Below are 22,403 nucleotides of genomic sequence, written 5' to 3'. Positions count from 1 at the left end.
GAAAGAAAGAAAGAAAGAAAGAAAGAAAGAAAGAAAGAAAGAAAGAAAGAAAGAAAGAAAGAAAGAAAGAAAGAAAGAAAGAAGAAAGAAAGAAAAGAAAGAAAGAAAGAAAGAAAGAAAGAAGAAAGAAAGAAAGAAAAGAAAGAAAGAAAGAAAGAAAGAAAGAAGAAGGAAGGAGAGGAGAGGAGAGAGAGGAGAGGAGGAGGAGAGGAGAGGAGAGGAGAGGAGAGGAGAGGAGAGGAGAGGAGAGGGAGAGGAGAGGAGAGGAGAGGAGAGGAGGAGAGGAGAGGAGAGGAGAGGAGAGGAGAGGAGAGGAGAGGAGAGGAGAGAGAGGAGAGGAAGAGGAGAGGAGAGGAGAGGAGAGGAGAGGAGAGGAGAGGAGAGAGAGGAGAGGAGAGGAGAGGAGAGGAGAGGAGAGGAGAGGAGAGGAGAGGAGAGGAGAGGAGAGGAGAGGAGAGGAGAGGAGAGGAGAGGAGAGGAGAGGAGAGAGAGGAGAGGAGAGGAGAGGAGAGGAGAGGAGAGGAGAGGAGAGGAGAGGAGAGGAGAGGAGAGGAGAGGAGAAGATTTCAGGCAGAAAAAAGGAGGCCCTGGGTTCAAATTCTTAGGATTCTGTTGCACTTGCTATCTGACATTCCCCAAAACAACAGCTTCTCTGGGTCCTAGTTTTCACTGTAAAAATATGGCCATTGGACAAGACCTCTAATATTTCCTCCAGCTCTCAACCTGTGTTTGGGTATACTGTGATGCTAGGAAATTGAAATATTTTTAACTGAGTCAGAAACAATTTGGGTTTGGTGTGAGCAGGACAGTCTATGAAGTCATGAGGAGAGGGGAGATCTAACCCTCAGACTTTGTGAGGGTGTAGGAGATGAAAGTGAGTTCATCAGTGAAAACTCCTTGAAGGTATGGAATGTTTTTTGCCCTTTCTGTGGTCCTTAGAGTCTGGCACATAGTAAGAGATGCTCACTCAAGTCACCATAGCAATGGGAGCCCTGGACCTCTTATTCCACATGGGCACATAGGAGACTGAGATTCAGGGATGACGGCCACCAAAGAGAGGAAGCACACCCATTGTATGTCGGTATCCTGAGACAAAGTCTGAACTGCCCCTGACTGGTTATACCTCTGGGGAAAGACAAGGGCCTTTAGGCTGGCACAGAACATGGGGAGAAGAGCCAAGCAAGCAGGATAGGCTCCCCTGGGGGCCAGGGCAACTGTGAGCTGATTAGATATTCCTTGCCACTTAACTGAGGACAATGGGGAAAGGGAGGTGGGGCAGGTGGGTGACAGAATCAGAGGAAGGGCATCCAGGACATTGCTCACAAGTAGCTGCAGTCATCCGAGAGGTAGACAGTCAGGAACTTCTGGGTGAGAGTAGGTACCAAGATGGGCTGAATCTTGGGGCCACCCTAGAGAAGGAACCTCTCCCACATTTTCTTCAAAGGAAGTCCATCACAGTGTGGCCCTCTCCCACTTCCCTTCAGACAGACAGACAGACAGACAGACAGACAGACAGACAGACAGACAGATGGCATTTTTTTAACCCTAACCTTCTGTCTTGGAATTCTAGAGTTTAGAATCAGAGTTCTTAAGGCAGAAGAGAGGTAAGGGATAGGTAATTGGGGTTAAGTGACTTGCTCAGGGTCACACAGCCAGGATGTGTCTGGGACCAGATTTGAACCCAAGATGTCCTGTCTCCAGATCTGCAACAAGCATTTATTAAGTGCCTACTATATGCCAGGTGCTGTGCTGTATACTGAGAATACAAAGAAACACAAAAGCCAGTCTGTGCACTCCAGGAGTTTACAGTCTAATGAAGAAGACAATATATAAATAACTGGTAGCTATAAGGTATAGGAGATGGGGGGGGGGTCCCCAGTTCTATAGTGTAGTAGAAAGACTATTGAACCTGGAATCAGAAGAACCAGATTTAAATGCCAGTAAGCACGGGACTCAACACTGAAGATGCAGCCCATCCTGAGTTCCATTAGGATTCTATATCACCTCTTCTTTTTCCCCCCAATCAATGTACCAATAAGTATTTATTAATCACCTACTATGTGCCATGCACCGTGTTAAGAGCCAGAAAGACAAAGAATGAAACAGTCCTTGCCCTTGGAGACCCAATATGGCCATATATAGGTTTATGCAAACTAGGAACAAAAATAGATTCAGGATAATTTGTGGGGGAGGCACTAGGCAGCTGGGAGAGAGAGAATCAGGAAAGACTTTACACTGAAGGTGGCAATGAGCTAAGCCTTGAAAGTAAACAAGGGATTCTGTGAGCTAGAGGTAAAGAGGGAGGGAGGGAATTCCAGGCATGAGAGACAGCTAGTGCAAAGGCAAGGAGGTGAGAAAAAGAGGGACCTGCATGATCCGATTACTTTTATGAAGTTGGCCTCTGACTGTGTTAACTCTCTCCAGGATCCGTTTCTGGGTCTAAGGCCTCTTCTATCTAATCCAGCTTCCCAAGGATAATAACCAACCCTCTCTGGAATGTTCCAGGAACCAGATGCCTTGAGTCTCTTGCTTTTCTTCAGCTTTTACAACTTTCTCAGGCTCCTCTGAAGGCAGAACTTCCTTGGCCATAGAAGGAGGACAAAGAAGAAGACTAGAGCAGGGGTCCTTTGATGTTTTGTATTTGTGTCACAGATCCTTTGACAGTCTGGTGAAGCCAATGGACCCCTTCTCAGAAAGAATGTTTTTAAATGTATGAAAGAAATACAAACGAAACATCATATTGAAATATGATTACCCCCAAAAAATGTAATGAGATGGGGAAACCGAGGCCCAAAGAGGGTGGTCCTTGATTCTGAACAGTCTGAAAACATACGAACCCAGAAGATGATTTCTCTCCTTCTAAAGCTCCATTTTTCATAGCCACCCCTACCCAAACCCTTGCTGATTTTGAATTTGCTTTCCTTGGTTTTCTCGATCAACCTGTAATGATCAAAGCAGTGAAAAGAGCACTGGGTTTAGAATCAAAGGACTTGGTTTGGAATCCTAGGTCTTCTACTTACTTGGTTCACTTGTTTCAATTGTATCTGACTCTTAATGACCTCTTTTGGGGTTTTCCCTGCCTTCTCCAGATCATTTGACAGAGGAGGAAGCTGAGGCAAAGAGAGTTAAGTGACTTGACCAGGGTCATACAGCCAGTACAAGTCAGAAGCAGGACTGGAACCTTGGACTTGGTTTCTAAGTTAGTGTTCTATCCATTCTCTGCCATGTTCATGCTCACCAATCCACAAGCCATGTTGACTACCGTAGAGTGTCATCACTGTAGGGAATCTTGGAGATGGAGTCCAATTCCATCGTTAAGTTGTCCAAGGTCCCAAAGCTCTGGCAGAGGCCAGATCTCCAGGCTCACAAGCCAAGGCTCTTTCCGAGAATCCCTGCTGTATTCATTCAGCAGCTACTCAGAGTTGCCTTGGACTCTGTCCTGAACAGAGCAAGTGAAATAGAGACCATTCGTGTTGTCCAGAGTGCTCAGAGCTTAGGGGGGAAAGAGAGAGGAAGGGAAGGGAAGGCAAGGAAAGGCCAAAGAGGAAGAGAGGAAGAGAGGAAAGGAGGAGAGGAGAAGCAAGAGCAGGAGAGAGTGGTGAAATGAGGGAACTGGATGAAATGATTCAATTGAACAAAGATTTATTAAGCACTGAAATGGAAAATAGAGGGGAGATGGGAAGGAAGGGGAGAAAAAGAGAAGGAGAAGAGGAGAGATGGGGAGAAAAGGAAAGAGGAAGGAAGGGGAGGGGAGAGAATAATGGAAAGAAAAGAGGGGAGGAGAGGAGGGGAGGAAGAGGAAGGAGGGGAGAGAAGAACAGAGGGAAAGGAGGGGAGGAAAGGAGAGAGGAATAAGGAACATTATTACTAGAGCATTAGAAGAAGATGAGATGGGGTCCTCATCTCAGGTCTCACTTGGCCTGTAGATTCCTGTCTCAGGAAGGACTTAGAGGGTTTGACTGGCTTACTCTGTGCCCACAGGTCCAGAACATTAGCCTGCTGGAGGGTGAGACAGTGACAGTCGAAGGTATGGGGGGCCCTGAGCCCTTGCCCCTGGCCAACCAATCATTCCTGCTCCAAGGTCAGGTCATCCGAAGCCCCACCAATCAGGTGGCCATGAGGTTCCAGAGCCTCCTACCACCCACAGGACCTGGGACCTTCCACTTCCGATACCAAGGTAGGACCCTTGGAGGGGTTACCTGGTTTAGTGGCATGTGGTCATGTGCCTACAAGCAGATTTCTCCACTGCCATCACACCCTGGGGAGAAATATTGGAGGCAGTTATTTGCAAACAGAGATGGGTTTGCCGGCTGAGCTGCCATCTGGCTGGGGGGAGATGGCGTCAGTGCCCGTCTGGCACCCCCGGCATCTTCCCTCTGTCTGCTCTACTGAATATTTGTCTGGAGGAGAGACCCTTCCTGGGGTTAGAGAGCCTTCTGAGCATGTCCAGTTGGTACTTCCCGTCCCCCAGTCTCTGCTTAGGACTACCACAGACAGTGGTGATTCCCTATCTTCAGTTATGGGTCATTCTGTGAGCCCTCCCCACCCTTGTCCTCTCTCTATGCCACCCACCCTACGCCTGCCCCTCTTCCTTGTGGATCCTATGCGTCTAACCCATTGGTTCACCAACACCCACCACTGGAAGGCTGGGAACAGTCCATGCTATTGCCTCTGAAGTCTGAGAGGTGGAAACACATCCAAGAGGAATCCCTTAGCCCCACCTCTATCCCCAGCTTGGCCATCCCTGCCTGAAATCACCTGGCACCCACTCAGTGAGCCATGGGCCTCCTCCTTCACCCCTCTGAGCCAGCTGCATCAGGGTTAAATGATCAGGGGAGCTTTGAGGCACACTAATGGGGAGATAATTGGTGTGAGCAATTACCGGATCATTTAACATCATTAACGGCCACCTCCACAACCCGGGGAGGTGCCACAGAAGGGGGGCATCGGTAGGCACTCCCAGGGCCACAGCTCCCCTGGGCTGAGACAAGGGTGCATAAAGGCTGACCTTGTGGATTCTTGTGTGACCCTTGGAGCTCCTGGGTGGGGAGAATTAGGGGGCAGTTTCACCCCCCTCCTTTTCCAGAAGGGACTGGGCTATGCCATCTCCCACAGGGCAAGGAGTCCCCTCCAGGAGGGCTCACCAGGAGGGGAACACATGGCAGGCCAGTGTCACCTGTGAAGGGAAATGTGGGTGCCCAGGAGGTGGGGCCCACAGAGGAGAGGGAGCAGAGGGCTCTGAGGAGCTAGCTGTGTGTCTAGGCTGCTGGGCTCCTGCCTCCTTAATGGCACATCAATTCTCCACCAGCCACGGGTATAATTTCACGCAGCTCTGACCTTCATTGTCCCTGCAAATTCCTTTGCACAAAACATGGAACTTTCTCTCTGTTTGCCCAGACAAAGGCAGCTGAATAGAACCCAGAGCTGTGAGCCCTTTGGGGGAGTGGGGGAGAATCACACTCCGGGCTGGGGGGTACGGGCTGGCATGTGTGTTGTGAGGGGGGGGGGACGAAGGAACCGCCAGGCCTCCACTTGTCTCCTTCCTCTACTCTCCAAAGCCCTTCCCTCCAGAAGCCCAAGTTGTGTTGTGTGTAGCATTTTTTTTTGTCAATGATCAGCTCTTTCTGTAATGAGTGTAATTCCCCTAATTACAGACTGTAATTAGCCCTGATCCTGGAGATGGGAACAGGAGGAGCCTGGGGCCCACGCACTAGTGTCGCTGTGTGGCTGGTGATGCCAAGCTGCCTATAGCCTGGGTGCCAACCTAAGGAGAGTGGATAGGACGGGGAGAAAATGAAGACCCCCTCCCCCAACATCTCCAGCAGGAAAAAGCCTGAGCCCCATCCTCCAACTGGACAAGAAAGTCACTGATGCACAAATGCTGCCTAGAATAGAGGGGCCGGGGGCCACACTGACCCCCAGGTTCTGACCTTACGCTCATCTCTGGGCCTGGAGCACCCAATGTTCTGCCTTTGCCTGGTTTCCAGGCTGCTATAGCCTCCCTCCAAGGACTGTGCCTGCCCCTCCTCCTCAGTGACCAGCAGGGGAGGGGAGGGGAGCAAGAGGTCCCTTCTGGAGCCCACCTCCCCCTTCACCCCATACCTGGCCCAGGACTCAGCCCCACCGATAGCAATGAAAATAACAACAGATTGTGGTGATGCCTTCCCTGGTGAGCCGCTACCATGGCAACGGGAGGCAAATTAACAAGGGAATGGCACTTTACCCACCATGGGTACAGGGGACTTTGTTTGGCCCAAACTACCAGGCCTGACCTCCTGCTCCTCCATTCCCACCTAGCTCTACCCCACCCCAAGGAGCCCCCGGAGGGAGGAGGGCAGGGATGATCTCAGACATGTCCCTGGGCCGCGGCTTGGGACATGGGTCCTTCCTTAGGTCAGGATGTGTAACCAGCCCCCATCTGTCCCCAATTTCCCCTCTTCCTCTCCTCACTGAGCCCCCCAAAGAAAAGAGGAAGAGACGAGGCTTAAGGCTCAACTTTCCTATTCCCCACACACTCCTTACATATATGGGCTCAATTAATTGAGACTTGAATTAATAAGAGGCCAGCTAGATGGCTGTGCCAAGCCTGAACTCAGGAAGACATCTTCCTGAGTTCAAATCCAGGCTCAGACACTTATTTTGTGACTCCAGGCCAGTCACTTAACCCTGTTTGCCTCAGTTTCCTCATCTGTTAAATAAGTTGTGGAAAGAAATGCCAAAATACTCTGGTATCTTCAAGAAAACCCCAAATGGGCAAGTTACTTAACCCTGTTTGTCTCAGTTTCCTCATCTGCTAAATGAGCTGCAGAAGGAAATGGTAAACCACTCTGGTATCTTCAAGAAAACCCTAAATAGGCAAGTCACTTAGCCTTGTTTGCCTCAGTTTCTTCATCTGTCATATGAGCTGCAGAAGGAAATGGCAAACCACTCTGGTATCTTCAAGAAAACCCCAAACGGGCAAGTTACTTAACCCTGTTTGCCTCAGTTTCCTCATCTACTAAATGAGCTGTAGAAGGAAATGGCAAACCACTCTGGCTTCTTCAAGAAAACCCCAAATGGGCAAGTCATTTCATTCTTTTGCCTCAGTTTCCCCATATGTCAAATGAGCTAGGGAAGAAAATGGCAAAATACTCTAGCCAAGAAAACCCCAAATGGGGTCATGAAGAGTTGGACATGATTGAAAATGGATTAACATGAACATTCATGGATAAGGGCTACAAAATGGAGGGAAGGATAACTTGGATCTCCTAGGGATTCATAACTCTAGGGCTGGAAAGGCCCTCAGAAGTCATAGGGGCCAGCCTCTTCATTGTACAGATCAGGAAACCGAGGCCCAGGGCTGTTCAATGATTTGCCCAAAGTCCTACAGGTACCACTGGCAGAGTTGGATTTAAACCCAGGTCCCCCCCAGTCCAGATCCAATAGTCTTTCACTCTATCCATCATACAAAATGAGAGAGAAATAGAATAGTCTTAGGATAAACTGTCCCTCCCTACTTTCTTCCCTGTTGGTCCATGAAGGAGCCCCACTGGGCTGGAAAGGGACAGGAGCATGCTGGCATTACTGGGCTATGGATGACAAAGACGGACTAGAAGACAGGAGCCAAGCTTCAGTGGTGGGCAAACTTCAAGGCAGGAGACAAAGCCTCGAAGTCCTGTTGCCTCCTCCCCCAGCCCAGCCCAGGTCAGCCCAGCTGCCCTTTAGATAGTTAGGATGGTGCAGAAAAACTTTTGTAGGGAACACAACAGAGGCTAAATCTAACCTGGGACCCAAGGGAAACTGGTTCAGAATGCAGGATCCAGGGGGCAGCTAGGTAGCTCAGTGGATTGAGAGTCAGTCCTAGAGACAGGAAGTTCTAGGTTCAAATCTGGCCTCAGACACTTCCCAGCTGTGTGACCCTGGGCAAGTCACTTGACCCCCATTGTCTACCTTTACCACTCTTCTGCCTTGGAGCCAATACATGGTATTGACTCCAAGACGGAAGGTAAGGGTTAAAAAAAAAAAAGAATGCAGGATCCTGGGTCCCCTTCAAGGCTAAGCCCTCACACATGCCTCCCTCTCCAAAGTCAAATTCATAATAATAATAGTGGGAATACACTAACAATTATTAATAGTGTAACAGTAATAATAATCCTTCATCTCATCAGAGGTAACAATAGCAGAGGCAACTATCAAGTGACATGTAACAAAGTGCTTGAAGTCTCTCTGTCTTTGTATCCATAATACTCAGCCAGGTACAAAGTAAGCATTTAAAAAAACCCTTATCTTCTGCCCTAATATCAGTTCTAAGATAGAAGAGCAGCAAGGGCTAGACAATCAAGGTTAAATGACTTGCCCAGGGTCACATAATTCGGAAATGTCTGAGGCCACATTTGAACCCATGTCCAGGTCCTCTTGACTCTAGACCTGATGCTCTATCCATTGTGCTACCTTGCTACTTCCTAATTATATTGTTTAGACACATCTCTCCATCTCATTCACAAAAATAGCATGAGAAAATGTTTTTAAATCAAAGTCATTGCTAAAATTTAATGAAACCCTATCTACTAACCTAGAACCCTGACAAAAAAAGGAAATGAAGTTGGCATGGCTTGCTCTTGATAAAGGAAGCCATGCTTCAAACCTGGCCTCAGACACTTCCTAGCTGGGTGACCCTGGGCAAGTCACTTAACCCCCATTGCCTAGCCCTTACCACTTCTGCCTTGGAACCAATACACAGTATTGACTCCAAGATGGAAGGTCAGGGTTAAAAAAAATTAATTAATTAAATTAAAAAATAATTGAGCTAAATGCCCAATAACTATTCCTTTTAAAATATGTCCTACAAATGAACCAGGAATTATAGGTCAATTAACATTTATTAAGTTTCTTCTTTGGCACAAAGGATAGAGTGCTGGGCCTGGAATCAGGAATGTTCCTGAGTTCAAATCTGGCTTTGGTCACTTACTAGCCGTGTGACCCTCGCCAATTCACTTCACCCTGTCAGCCTCAGTTTCCTCATCTGTCAAATAAGCTGGAGAAGGAAATGGCAAACCACTCCAGTATCTTTGCCAGGAAAACTCCCAAACAGGATCACGAAGAGTCAGACACGACTGAACAACAACAATGGGTGCCTACTATGAACTAGAAACTCGAATTGAAGTCAGGCTCACTTGACTATAGTTTGAACCTTCCATTCTTTTCTACTTTTCAAAAATTGGGACAGCATTTGCCCTTCTCTAAGGCATCGGTACCTTTCCCGTTCTCCATAATCTTTGGAAATCACTTAGAGTGGCTTCGAATCATATCCTCCAGCATTTTTAGCTCCCTGGGGTGTAGTTCATCTGGTCCTGATGGCTTGAACATGTCAAATACAGCTAGATGGCCCTTTACCTTCTCCCTGCTTATCATGGGTTTCCACTCCGTATCTGTCATCTTTGGTTCTGTCCTTTCTCATTTAAAGGTCATTCTCCTTGGATGAAGACAGCAAACAGAGGCTAAATGAAAGTGGAATAGTCCTGTAGGCTGACCATTGTCCATTACCCACCTTGCCTCCATCATCTGGACTTACCCTTCAAAAACAAGCTGGTTGGCGAGTGTCTCCTGCACCTACCTTAGTCTCTTTAGGTTATTGATTCTCGTTGGAATTACTTCTCTTTGGCCCTCAGAATTCCCTCTTGATAATTTCCCATCCCTCCTGGGTTGGCTGCCTCTGTAGAATTTTGATTCGTGGGGTCCTCTCTATCTTTCATCAGCATTCTGAAATCTGCTCTCCCAAAATCTTGGAGGGAGGTCAGATGCTTCTTCCTTATCACAGATTCTAAGATGGGCCACTTCCCCCAAGGGCTCCCATCCCAACACTCATGTCCACTTGACGGATGACTATGGGGCTACAAACTGCAGTTCCTTCATTAATTCTTTCACCTTTTTTGTGGGTGAAATTATCATTAAGGCAAACCTTAAAAGAATTTTTGGAAGTCAGCGAGCTCTAAATAGTTGACATTTGATGTCAATCAAATAATAAACAATTTGACAATTGATGTCTAAACAATTGGCAATTAACAATCGACTGTGTGTTATTTCTCCCTATTAGATTATAACCTCTGTCTTGCTGTAGCCTCACTGCTTAGTTAGTCAGTCAATAAACCAGACATCCACTATGTGCCAGGCACTGTGCAAAACACTGAGGGTAAAAAGAGAGGAAAAAGACAGCCTCTGTTCTCAAGAAACTCACAGTCTAATGGAAAGGCACTCGGCAAACAATTATGGGTAAATAAGATAAATACAGGAGAAAATGGATGTGATCACCAGGGGGAAGGCACTGGCGCTAAGGAGTATTAGGAAGGACTTCTTGCAGAAGGTGGGATCCTAGCTGAGTTTAAAGGAATTCAGGAGGCCAAGATGAGGAGGGAAAGAGCCCCACATATAGGCAAGAGCCAATGAAAATATCCCAAGTCAGGAAATGGAGTGTCTTCTTGAGGAACAGCAAGGAAGCCAGTGTCACTGGATAGTAGAGTGTTAAGAAGCCTGGAAAGGTAGAAGAGGACCTGATTATGAAGAACTCTAAAAGCCAAACAGAAGATATTATATTTGATCCTAGAAGCAATAGGGAGCCACTAGAGTTGATTGAAGAGTGGTGGGAGGTGAGGGTAACATGGTCAGACTAGCACTTTAGGAATATCAATTTGACAGCTGATGAACTAGAGGGAGGAGAGACTTGAGGCAGAGAGATCAGCCAATAGGCCATTTGTAATAGTCCAGTGGGAAGTGGGAACACCTGCATCAGGATAATCAGTGTTTCCTCGGTGTCAGAGGAAAGAAGAGGGCATATCCACGAGATAACAAGCAGATAACTATGAAAGGACTTGCCAGTTGATTGGATGTGAGGGGTAAAAGATAGTGAGGAGTCTAGGATGCCACTTGGGCACCTGGGAAGATGGTGATGTCCTCAACTGTAATGGGAAAATTAGGAAGAGTGAAGGTTTGAGGGCAAAGATAATAAACTCAGTTTTGGATATGACGAGTTTAAGATGTCTACAGGACATCCAATTCCATAAGTCTAATAGACAGTTAGCAACAAAAGCCTGGAAATCAACAGAGATTAGGGCTGGACAAGTAAATCTGAGAATTATCAGCATAAAGATGATAATAGTCAAATTCATAGTGACTGAATTCACCAAGTGAAATTGTATAGCGAGAGAGGCAGCTAGGGGTGAAGTGAATAGAGAGCCAGGCTTGGGGACAGATCGTGGGTTCAAATTTGGGCTCAGATACCTCCTAGTTATATGACCCTGAGCAAGTCACTTGACCCCAGTTGTCTAGCTGTTACTGCTCTTCTGCCTCAGAACATAGAGTGAGGGGGCAGCTGGGTAGCTGGGTAGCTCAGTGGATTGAGAGCCAGGCCTAGAGATAGGAGGTCCTGGGTTCAAATCTGGACTCAGACACTTCCCAGCTGTGTGACCCTGAGCAAGTCACCTAACCCCCATTATCTAGCCCTTACCACTCTTCTGCCTTGGAACCAATACACAGTATTGATTCCAAGACAGAAGGTAAGGGTTCAAGAAAAAAAAAGAACAGAGAGTGAGAAAAACAGAGACAGAAGAGAGAGAAAGAGAAAGACAGAGAGAACAAAGAGAAAGTAGGGAGGAAGGAAGGAAGGAAGGAAGGAAGGAAGGAAGGAAGGAAGGAAGGAAGGAAGGAAGGAAGGAAGGAAGGAAGGAAGGAAGGAAGGAAGGAAGGAAGGAAGGAAGGAAGGAATTTGAGAGAGCCTTGTGGGACACCTGTGATTAGCAAAAGTAACTGGAAAGCTAGCTGTGTGAACCTAGGCAAGTCACTTAGCCCCGACTGCCCAGCCCTTGCTGCTCTTCTGTCTTAGAATTGATACTAAGACAGAGTAAGGATTTAAAAAAAAAGAATAATTTCTTGGTTGAAGATCTAAAAGAAGAGCCTGAGGAGAGTTGTCAGATAAGGAGAAGGATAACCAGGAAAAGGCATCATCACAAAGATCTAGAGAGATGAGAGTATTGAAGAGAAGTGACCAATTATGTCAAAGGCTGCAGGGAGGGTGAGAAGGATGAGAATTGAAAAAAGTCACCATATTTGGTGATTAAGAGATCATTAGTAACTCTGGAGAGGACAGTTTCAGTTGAGTGATGAGGTCAGAAGTCAGACTATGCACAGTAAAGAAGAGAGGGAAAGAGGAAAGGAAGATTATTAGTTGGCACAGTGCCTGGCACATCATGAGCCCTTGATAAATGTTTATCATTTATTCACAGGATAATAATGGCTAACTTTTATGTAGCATATTATGGTTAGCAAAGCGATTTATAAATATCTCACTTGTGATCAGCTTGGTAGCACAGTAGATAGAGTGCCAGGCCTGGAATAGGGAGGACCTGAGTTCAAATCTGACCTCAAATACTTCCTAGCTATATGACCTTGGAGAAGTCACTTAACCCTGTTTGCCCAGCCCTTGCCCTTTTGTCTTAAAGTTGTTACTAAGCCAGAAAGTAAGGGCTAGGGAGGAAAAAAGATTCCATGATAGCTACTCTCAAAATGTGCCTCCTTACACTGAGATCATTAGTTCACTTTGCTTGTTACCACATTTTTTACATCTGTAAATTCATGTACATATGTAAATGTAAAGCACCAAAACATAGGGGTGCTTTCCCTTGGACAACTCCACCCCAAGGGGCTGAGGGGCCTTTCCTTCTTCTCCATTCTGGGACACCAATTGAGAGTGAGACCCAAAGAGCAGGGGCTTATCACAGGAAACGTCAAGATCTCTTTAAAGGAATCGGGACCTTGATGGCTCAGTTCCTTTAAAGAGATCTTGAAATTTCCGGTGATAAGCCCCTGCTCCCCTGTGATAACAGAGCTTTGGAAAACTGTGCCCAGCTCCCAGACGGCCCTTCAGCCTCTAACAAAAATCTAGTTAGGGAATGCAGGATCCCAATCCCGATCCTTTCTGCCCTCTCCCTCCACCCCCTCCCTTCGGTCCTTGCTCCAAAGTTAGCTCAATCCCACCACTGGGGAATTCTCGACTGTTCTACGGGATTTGCTGCCACCACGTGGTCAGAATTGACATGACACCTCATCACAGGGCAGGTTGTCCCACCCAGCCCTACATACACTCCAAGCCTGGTCAGATTCTAGAAAGATTATGGAGCTAGAAGCAGCCTTATAGGCCTAGTCCATGTTACAGATGAATAAAATGAGGACAAAAAAATTGAAGGGACTTGCCCAAAGTCACAAAGCTATTAAGGGGCAGAGCAGAACCCCCTGTTCCTCAGAGGGCTCCTTCCACTGGACCCAGAATGCCTTTCCCTAATAAATCATCATTTATTCTTTCTCCAGGCTCATGGGAGGCCTGAGCCTCAGGTTATCATAAATCCAAAGATGGGCATTCTTTAAAAATATGTATTTGATCAAGAAAACATCTAATGCCCAGTGGATTTACGCGTCGGCTATGGGGGGTGGGGGGAGGAAAAGAAAATGATCTATGTCTTTAACGAATAATGCTTGGAAATGATCAAATAAAATATATTTTTTAAAAAAAAAAGAAAGAAAACAAAAAAATATGTATTTGATTTGATTTGATATTGATATCACTCATATTACCACGTTATTTGAAAGGCAATGAAATAAACACTCCATGGATAGGGTTTTTAAATCATGGCTATCGTCTTCCATTGTTCTCCCCACTTCCACCCCTTGTAACAAAGGAAATAATCCTAACAGCCTCTGTCAGATAGCCTGTTCTTAATCTGTTTTTATTTATTTATTTCGTTAACAATTTCCCGACTACAGGTAAAAAGATATTAACATTTCTTTTAAATTTTTAATTCCAAATTCTACCTCTTGAGAAGGCAAACAACTGATTGTTACAGGTAAAGACCTGTAAAACCTATTTCCATATTAGCAGGGTTCAAGCCTGTTCTTTTTAAATCCTTACCTTCTGCCTTAGAATCAGTACCAAATATTGGTTCCAAAGTGGAAGAGCAGTAAGGGTTAGGCAATGGAGGTTAAGTGACTTAGTCAGAGTCATGAAACTAGAAAATCTCTGAGATGGGGCTAGACAATGGGGGTTAAATGACTTGGTCAGGGTCACACAGTAGGGAGGAAGCATCTAAGGCCAGATTTGAACCCAGGATCTCCTGTCTCTAAGCCTGGCTCTTAATCCACTGAGTCACGCAGGTACCCCTTTATTCTGTTCTTAAAAGAAATTCACAACACTTACCCATTTATAAACCTCACAACTGAGTAGACTAATTTGAAGGAATTCTGAATGTTTCATTTCAATTTTCCCATGCTGGAAAACCAACCTTTTTTTCCCTTGCTTTGTCTCCATAGTTATTCATTATACCAATGATACCTTATATTTCTCCTTGGTGGTTTTTTTTTTATCTTTCAAAGTTATTATCTCATTTTATTCCCACAACAGCCCCCTTCGAGAAAGAGAAAACAAGTCATATTGTCCCATGATAGATGGAAAATTAAAGACACAGACAGGTTAAGTGACTTGCCCCAGACCACACAGCAGGTTAGGAGCAGACGCAGACCTAGACCTCGTCTCCTCACTCCCTCACCCTCCCGAGATCTTTCCACCAGATCAAGCTCCAAAAAGTATCCCCATTGCTCTCTACCATAGAAGAGACTTGCTCAGACCCTCTAAGCTACCTTCCACTGTCTCAATATACTATGACCTACTTAATGGCCAAATCTGTCTCTCTGTCCCCTGGCAAATGCCACACCCAGACCCCAAACTCACCCTTTTCCTTTTCTCTCTCAGCTTACCTCCTGAGCTGCAGTTTTCCCCAACACCCAGCCTATGGGGACGTGGCTGTCACCAGTCTTCACCCTGGTGGCAAAGCCCGCTTCCACTGCACGACTGGCTACCAGCTGCAAGGGGCCAGAGTCATCACTTGCCTCAATGCCACTCGGCCCTTCTGGGATTCCCGGGAGCCCATCTGCATCGGTGAGTGCCGCTCCAAAGCCTTTGGCTTATTCAGGCTGGGGACCTCATCCCTGCCCTCTAGGCCCTTCCCTGAGCCATCCCAAATCTCTTAACCTATGATATCAGCCCAGGAGTCAGGAAAGTGGCTACACTTTAGGAAGGAAGAACAAAGGATGTGGCCTTTGGGACCTTTTTTTGGATGCAGGCTCAGGTTTGAGGCTAATAAATAGGGTGCCTCTAGTCTACTCTCTCTCTCTCTGTAGAAATGTGAAACCAGCCCTGACCTTTAGCCAACAAGTTTATCTAGTGGTGAAGATGGGTCTACACTCCCTCACTTGCATCCCTACACTGGACAAATCACTACCTGTGCCATCAGAATTTGTGCGTACTCTGAATCTGACCTAGGATTTCACTGATACTAGGAAACTCTTTGGAAGGCAATTGCCTCTCCCAAGGGAGATCAGTCACCTTCTTTGCCACCTATACTCTTGGACTGGTCTAGGGTGGTAAAGACTAGGGTCACATAACCAGAATGTATCGAAGGCAAAACTTGAACTCAGGTCTTTCTGATTCTGTGACCAGCTCCCCAGACCCTCTTATAAGCTGCCTCTCAGTCATTATCAGAGTTCCCATGAATGTAATGCTTGATGGTATCAATGTTTCACAAACATCATCTCATTTGCTCCTCACACCATGTGGGGAGGGAAGCAGGGCAAGAACTCTCAACCGCCCCATTTCACGTTTGAGGAGGTGGTGAGGGCCAACGAGAAGAGCTGGAAGGCCCTTTCAGGGATGGGCAAGTTGGTGGGTTCATGGATTAGTTCCTGATTTTACAGTCTCACAGGAAAGCTGGGACAGATTATTGTCATATTGGGGAGGCAATTTATGGTTTCCCTGTGCATTTTTTATTTCTCTGAGAGATAATCAATAGATCAATAAACATTTATTTAGTGCTGACCATGTACCAGGCACTGTGCTAAACACTGTACATACAAGAAGGGGCAAAAGGCAGTCTGCCCTCAAGGAGCTTACAGTCTAATGCGAAACACAACATGCAAATAAATATATAAAAAGCAAGCTATATAGAGGATTAAAAAGAAATCATTAATGGAGGGAAGACATTAGAATTAAGGAGGAGGGAAGATTTCCTATAGGTAGTGGGATTTTAGTTCAAACTTAAAGGAAACCAGGGGAAGGTCAATAGTCAGAGCAGAGGAAGGAAAGCATTCGGGGCATGGAGGAAGCCAGAGAAAATGCCCAAAGCCACGAGATGGAAGGTCTTCTTCATGGGACAGCCGGGGGCTAGTATGGTGGTATCAAAGGGTACATAGTAGGGGGCAGATGGGTTGCTCAGTGGTTTGAGAGCCAGGTCTTCATTTGAGGTTCTGGGTTCAAACCTGGCCTCATAGACTTCCTAGCTATGTGACCCTGGACAAGTCACTTGACCCCCATTGCCTAGCCCTTACCTCTCTTCTGCCCTGGAACCAATAAAGAGTATTGATTCTAAGGGGGCAGGTAAGGGTTTAAAAAATAAAGAATGGGGAATAAGATGTCAGAAGACTAGAAAGGCAGGAGGGGGCTGGACCATGACAGGCTTTGAAATGCCAAACTGAGCATTTTGTATTTGATCCTAGAGGCAATAGGGAGCCCCTGGAGTTTACTGAGTAAGGCAGTGCTGGGATCAGACTTGTGTTTAGTGAAAATATCTTTGGTATCAGAATAGAGGGTGGATTGGAATGGCGAGAGACTTAAGAGAGGGCAGAACCACCAGCAGGTTATTGCAATAGCCCGGGTGGTGAGGGCCTGTGCCAGAGGAGTGACAATGTCAGAGGAGAGAAGGGGGCATATTCTAGAGACTTTGCAAAGGTAAAAGTCAGCAAGAATTAACAGTAGTTTGGGGGGCAACTGGGTGGCTCAGTGGATTGAGAGCCAGGCCTGGAGATGGGAGGTCTTGGGTTCAAATTTGGCCTCAGACACTTCTTTGCTGTGTGACCCTGATCAAGTGACTTGACCCCCCATTGCCTAGCCCTGACCACTCTTCTGCCTTGGAACCAATACACAGTATTAATGCCAAGATGGAAGTTAAGGGTTTTAAAAAAAAAGAAAAGAAAAACAAACAATAGCTTGGATATAGGGGGAGGGGAGAAAGGCCAGGATGACTGATGGGTTGTGGACAGTAACAAGGAAAGTAGGCAGAGAGAAGATTTAAGGGAAAGAGATTAGTTGTTGTTTTTTTAACCCTCACCTTCCATCTTAGAATCAATATCATGTTTTAGTTCCAAGGCAGAAGATCAATAAGGACTAGGCAATGGGCGTTAAGTGACTTGCCCAGGGTCACACAGCTGGGAAGTGTCTGAGACCACATTTGAACCCAGGACCTCCCATCTCTCGGCCTGACTCTCAATCCACTGAGCCACCCAGCTGCCCTCTGAGCTCATTTTCATACATATTGAGTTTTTGTTTGGTTGGTTTTTGTTTTTGCCTTTAAAAAAAAAAAGCCCTTACCTTCATCTTAGAATCAATCCTAAATACTGGTTCTAAAGCAGAAGAGGGGTAAGGGTTGGGCAATGAGGGTTAACTGACTTGACCAAAGTCACACAACTAGGAAGTATCAAATCACACATTTGAACCCAGGACCTCCCATCTCTGGGCTTGGCTTTCAAACCACTGAGCCAAGTGACTCCCTGTACATATTAAGTTTAAAAGATCTACTAGACATCTAGTTCAAGATATCTGAAAGGCAATTGGCAATGTGAAGCTGAAGGTCAGCAGAGAAGTTAAGGCAGAATAGGTAGATCTGAGAGTCATCAGCATAGAGGTGGTCACGAAATCCCTGATGGCTGCTGAAAACTCCAAGTGAAATAGTAGAGAAGCAGGGCAGCCAGGGATACCCCCCGAAGTGACTTGCCCCTTTATATCACAAAGCTAGTATAGATGGAGCCCAAAGCGGTCTCAGGGCTCCCAAACCAGGGGACCTTTTTCCTCTCTACCAGCCCCACTCCAAAATATACAGTCAGCCTCAGCAGAGTGTGCTGAGGAGTGCTGGTGGCGTGAAACATGATGGGATCCTGGAGGGGGGCTGCTGTCCATCTGAAAGACAGGAGTCCTGAGGGAGTTGTCTTGGAGGGAAGAGACAGACCTTGGCAGACAGGCGGAGGGAGATGTCTTGTTTTGGTTTATTTTAATAGTTTTTTCCCATTTTTAAGCATTTTTTTTCTTCCATCCCATCTCACCTAGCCCCTCACTGGGGAAAAGAAAAAGAATATGAACCCTTTGTATCATAGAAACATAGTCAAGCGAAACATTTTCACATTGGCCACATCCAAAAACGTGGTTCTGTGGTAAGGTGGGTAACATCCTTCATCACTTCTCTGAGGTCACAGACAATCAGTGAGTGGATCAGAGTTCTTCAGTCTTTCAGAAGTGCTCATTTTTACAGTGTTGATGTTATAGAAGAAATTGTGCTCCTAGTTCTTCTACTCACTTTACCCTGCATCAATTCATACAAATCCTCCCGGCTTCCTCTGACACCATCCTCTTCATCATTTCTTACAGCACAATAATATTCCATTACATTCATATGCCATGATTTATTCAGTCATTCCCCAATTAATGAGAACCCCCTTGTTGCCCAACTCTGTCATTACAAAAACTATTGTGCCTCTCTCTCCCTCCCTCTCTCCCTCCCTCTCCCTCTCCCTCTCCCTCCCCCCTCTCTCTCCTCTCCCTCCCCCCTCTCCCTCTCCCCCCTGCCCCCCTTCCTCCATGTTTTACCCAGCCCCACACCCTAAGAGCCAGTGGTATTGCTGGAACAAAGAGTAGGCACAGTTTAGTGACTTTGAGGGCATAGTTCCAAATTCCTTTCCAGGGTGGCTGGAGCAATTCACAGGCGGTTTCAAATTCTTGAGGCAGAAGAGGCAAGGACTTGAAATCTGAGTGGAAGTAGGGAGGACAGAGAGGAGGGATACAGGAAGTATAGGAAGAGGACCACATGACTGGCATGGAAGATGGAGCCTGGAAGGTAGCAGGAAATGGGGGCAAACAGTTGGGTGGAAGAGTTCAAATTTTACTTTCATTTCAGAAGTAGTTGGCAAGGATTTGTGGAGTTATTAGCTTTAGTCACAGGGCCTGGGTTCAAATCCTGCCTTTAACACTTACTGTGTGGGGCCTCAGTTTCCCCACATATAAAATAAAGGAGTCAAACTAGATGGATTCTGAGGTCCCTTCCAGCTCCAGACCTCTGATCCCAGAATGTTGTGATCCTGGCTTATTTGATTAAACCTGGGCTTCCCCCCCCTTCTTGGCAGCTGCCTGTGGAGGGGTGATACGTAATGCCACAACTGGCCGAATCGTGTCTCCCGGCTTCCCTGGAAACTACAGTAACAACCTCACCTGTCACTGGCTGCTGGAGGCTCCCATGGGGCAGCGCTTACATCTCCATTTTGAGAAGGTTTCCTTGGCAGAGGATGACGATAGGTAAACAAGCTGGCCCCACTAGTGTACCCCTACATGCACTGCCCATCAGGGCCATCCTCATCAATTCACTTCAACAAGAAATTGTTTTAATCTTACTTTTATTGAGCTTTTGTTTTGATATCCCCTGCATTTCGGAATATATCCCTTCCATGACCCAGCGGGCCATCCCTTGTAAGAGGGACATTGGCCTCCAGCCTTCTGCAAAGAGGAAGTAGGGGGGCTTTTTTCTCAGATCTTCTCTGAGACCAAGCTCTGTCATTATAATTACATAGTTGAGGCTTTTCCTATGAGCATTTTAAAAATCCTTCCATTGTGCCAGGCACTGTGCTATGCTCTGGGGAGACTAAAACAGAACTGAAACTCTCTGCCCTCTGGGAGCCTTCATACATTCTATGAAGGGAAGCAATATTGCACGGCTAAGTAAATCCAAACATGTAAGAGGCAAATACAACACGATTTCAGAGAGAGGGCTGGGGGTTGGGGGGAGCACCAAAGGCTTTGTGTAAGAGATGGCTTCAAAAGAAGCCAAGTCGTTTGGGTCACTATCCTGAGAGCCCATAGTGTGTCCAGCTCACGTGCCAGACCTTATGGAGTTCCCAGGTCTATTTCTACAGGGTTGGGGAGAGAAACTATCTGTGTCCCAGAATCCCTCTGTCTGAGTCTGGGTACAGTGCCTTCTGTGCAGGGGAAGGGGAGGAAATAGCCACTCGGCCCTAGTCCTCTCAGCTCTTGGTGACGCCCTAAAATACTGCCCTAAATTGTGTGAATATTGAGTGCCAAACTGTGAAGAAGAAAGCATCTTGGGCATAGGGACAGGTGCCTTTTTGTCCCCCAGTAACAGGCTTGTTGGGTAGTTGGTTGAATGACTGATTGCTTGGCGGGGTGGTCCTCAGACTCATCATCAGAAATGGAGATACCGTGGACGCTCCCCCCGTGTACGACTCCTACGAGGTCGAATATCTGCCCATCGAGGGCTTGCTCAGTGCTGGCCGCCATTTCTTTGTGGAGCTCACCACAGACAGCAGCGGGGCTGCAGCAGGCGTGGCACTGCGCTATGAAGGTGAGCCAGACTTCATCTGCCAAGCTGCCCCACAGCTCTGCTTTCACCCTCTTCCTGCCTCTGCCATCCACTATCTGCATTCACCATTTCTTTCTCCCTGTCTCTGATTATCTACTGCATGCCTTCTCTTCTGTTCTAACTTCTATTACCATTGACTCTGGTTCCTCTCCCTCTCTCTCTCCATCTCTCCGTCTCTCTGTCTCTGCCTCTGCCTCTGTCTGTCTCTCTCTCTCTCTGCCTCTGTCTCTCTGTCTCTGTCTCTTTCTCTCTCTCCCCCCTCTCTCCCTCCCTATTTCTCTCTCTGCCTCTCTCTCTCCCTCTCTCTCCCTCCTTTTCTCTCCCTCTCTCTCCCTCCTTTTCTCTCCCTCTCTCTCCCTTCTTTTCTCTCCCTCTCTCTCCCTCCTTTTCTCTCCCTCTCTCCCCCCCTCCCTCTTTCTCTCCCTCTCTCTCCCCCTCCTCTTTCTTTCTCCCCATCTCCCTCTCTCTCCCTCCTTTTCTCTCTCTCTCCCTCTCTTTCTTTCTCTCTCTCTCTCTCTCTCTCTCTCTCTCCATCTCTCCGTCTCTCTGCCTCTGCCTCTGTCTCTCTCTCTCTCTCTCTGCCTCTGTCTCTCTGTCTCTGTCTCTGTCTCTTTCTCTCTCTCCCTCTCTCTCCCCCTCCCTCTTTCTCTCTCTCCCTCTCTCTCCCCCTCCTCTTTCTTTCTCCCCATCTCCCTCTCTCTCTCTCCCCCTTTTTATTCTCCCTCTCTCTTTTTTCTCTCTCTCATTCTCTTCCTCCATGTTTTACCCATCCTACCCTCTAAGGCCTAATTTGAGATTTGGGTACCCATCTTCAGGCACTTAGACCCCGACCCCCAGACCCTCTAAGTCCCCAAGGGATGGCTTTCCCTGAGTTTTGAGGGATTCAACTCAGATCTCAGAGAGACTGAAGGAAATCTCCCCAAATGGCTTTGCCATCTCAGGACCTCCTCTGACAGAAGGTAGTATGCCAAAGGGCTTCACTCTCCCCATCCTGAATACTTCTAACCCCAGCCTCTTGGGCTTGGGCTATAGAATGAGAGGTAGAAGCAATAACAAGAGACATACCGTTGGTGAAGGAAGCCACTGGACATACCTCTAGGCGGTATAGCCAGACGCCAGGAGGGCAGAAAGGGCAAAGGGAGCTAGCCCCTCTCTCCTGAGGCAGCCCCCGTGGCTTGCAGCCTTTCAACAGGGCCACTGTTATGAGCCCTTCGTGAAATACGGCAACTTCAGCAGCAGCGCCGCCTCCTACCCCGTGGGTACCACCGTGGAGTTCAGCTGTGACCCTGGCTACACCCTGGAACAGGGATCCATCATCATTGAGTGTGTTGACCCCACGACCCCCAGTGGAATGAGACCGAACCCGCCTGTCGAGGTCAGAAATCAAGGGAAGGCCACAGGCAGGGACTGCCAAGAGGACACAACTATGGGTGGGCACCCTGGGCTCTGGGGAGTGGGGTGGGGGTAGCTGTCAGCCTGGGCAAGGAAGAAAAGGAGTTTGGGGGGGTATAAACTGGGCAGGGGGAGGCAGGATCATAGATACATGTGGTGGAGTTGGACCCAAAGGACGGCCACAAGAGAGGGACTTCCTGATCCCCCTTTGGAAGTCCAAAGAGGGCAAGCAGAAGAGTAGGCCTAAGCCTCAGCCGGACATCCTGCCTGCTCCCTGCTCCTCTCCTCCAAGCTGTGTGCAGTGGGGAGATCACAGATTCTGCTGGCGTGGTGCTCTCTCCCAACTGGCCAGAGCCCTATGGCAAGGGACAGGACTGCATCTGGGGTCTGCACGTGGAGGAAGACAAACGCATCATGCTGGACATCCGTGTGTGAGTAGGCCAAAGATGGGACTAAGGGAAGGGGGCAAGGAGGGCTCCCCCAAGCCCAAAGAGGAATCAAAATAGAACAGAGAGGAAAGGT

General features: G+C 47.3%; 1 protein-coding gene across 4 annotated transcripts in view; it reads left to right on the top strand.

The window, feature by feature from the left end:
* Window positions 1-22,403, top strand: part of SEZ6 (seizure related 6 homolog) — an 85,236-nt gene that overhangs the window by 51,888 nt on the left and 10,945 nt on the right. For all 4 annotated transcript variants that reach the window (XM_056819545.1, XM_056819544.1, XM_056819547.1 and 1 more), the window contains exons 4-5: window positions 3,982-4,177; window positions 14,771-14,956. In XM_056819545.1, coding sequence (XP_056675523.1) covers window positions 3,982-4,177; window positions 14,771-14,956 — 382 coding nt within the window. The remainder of the gene's footprint in view (window positions 1-3,981; window positions 4,178-14,770; window positions 14,957-22,403) is intronic.

The sequence above is a fragment of the Monodelphis domestica genome, chromosome 2 (genome assembly GCF_027887165.1).
Source record: "Monodelphis domestica isolate mMonDom1 chromosome 2, mMonDom1.pri, whole genome shotgun sequence".
Lineage (NCBI taxonomy): Eukaryota > Metazoa > Chordata > Mammalia > Didelphimorphia > Didelphidae > Monodelphis > Monodelphis domestica.
Note: the sequence above shows the minus strand (reverse complement) of the source record. Positions and strands in the feature narration are given on the sequence as shown.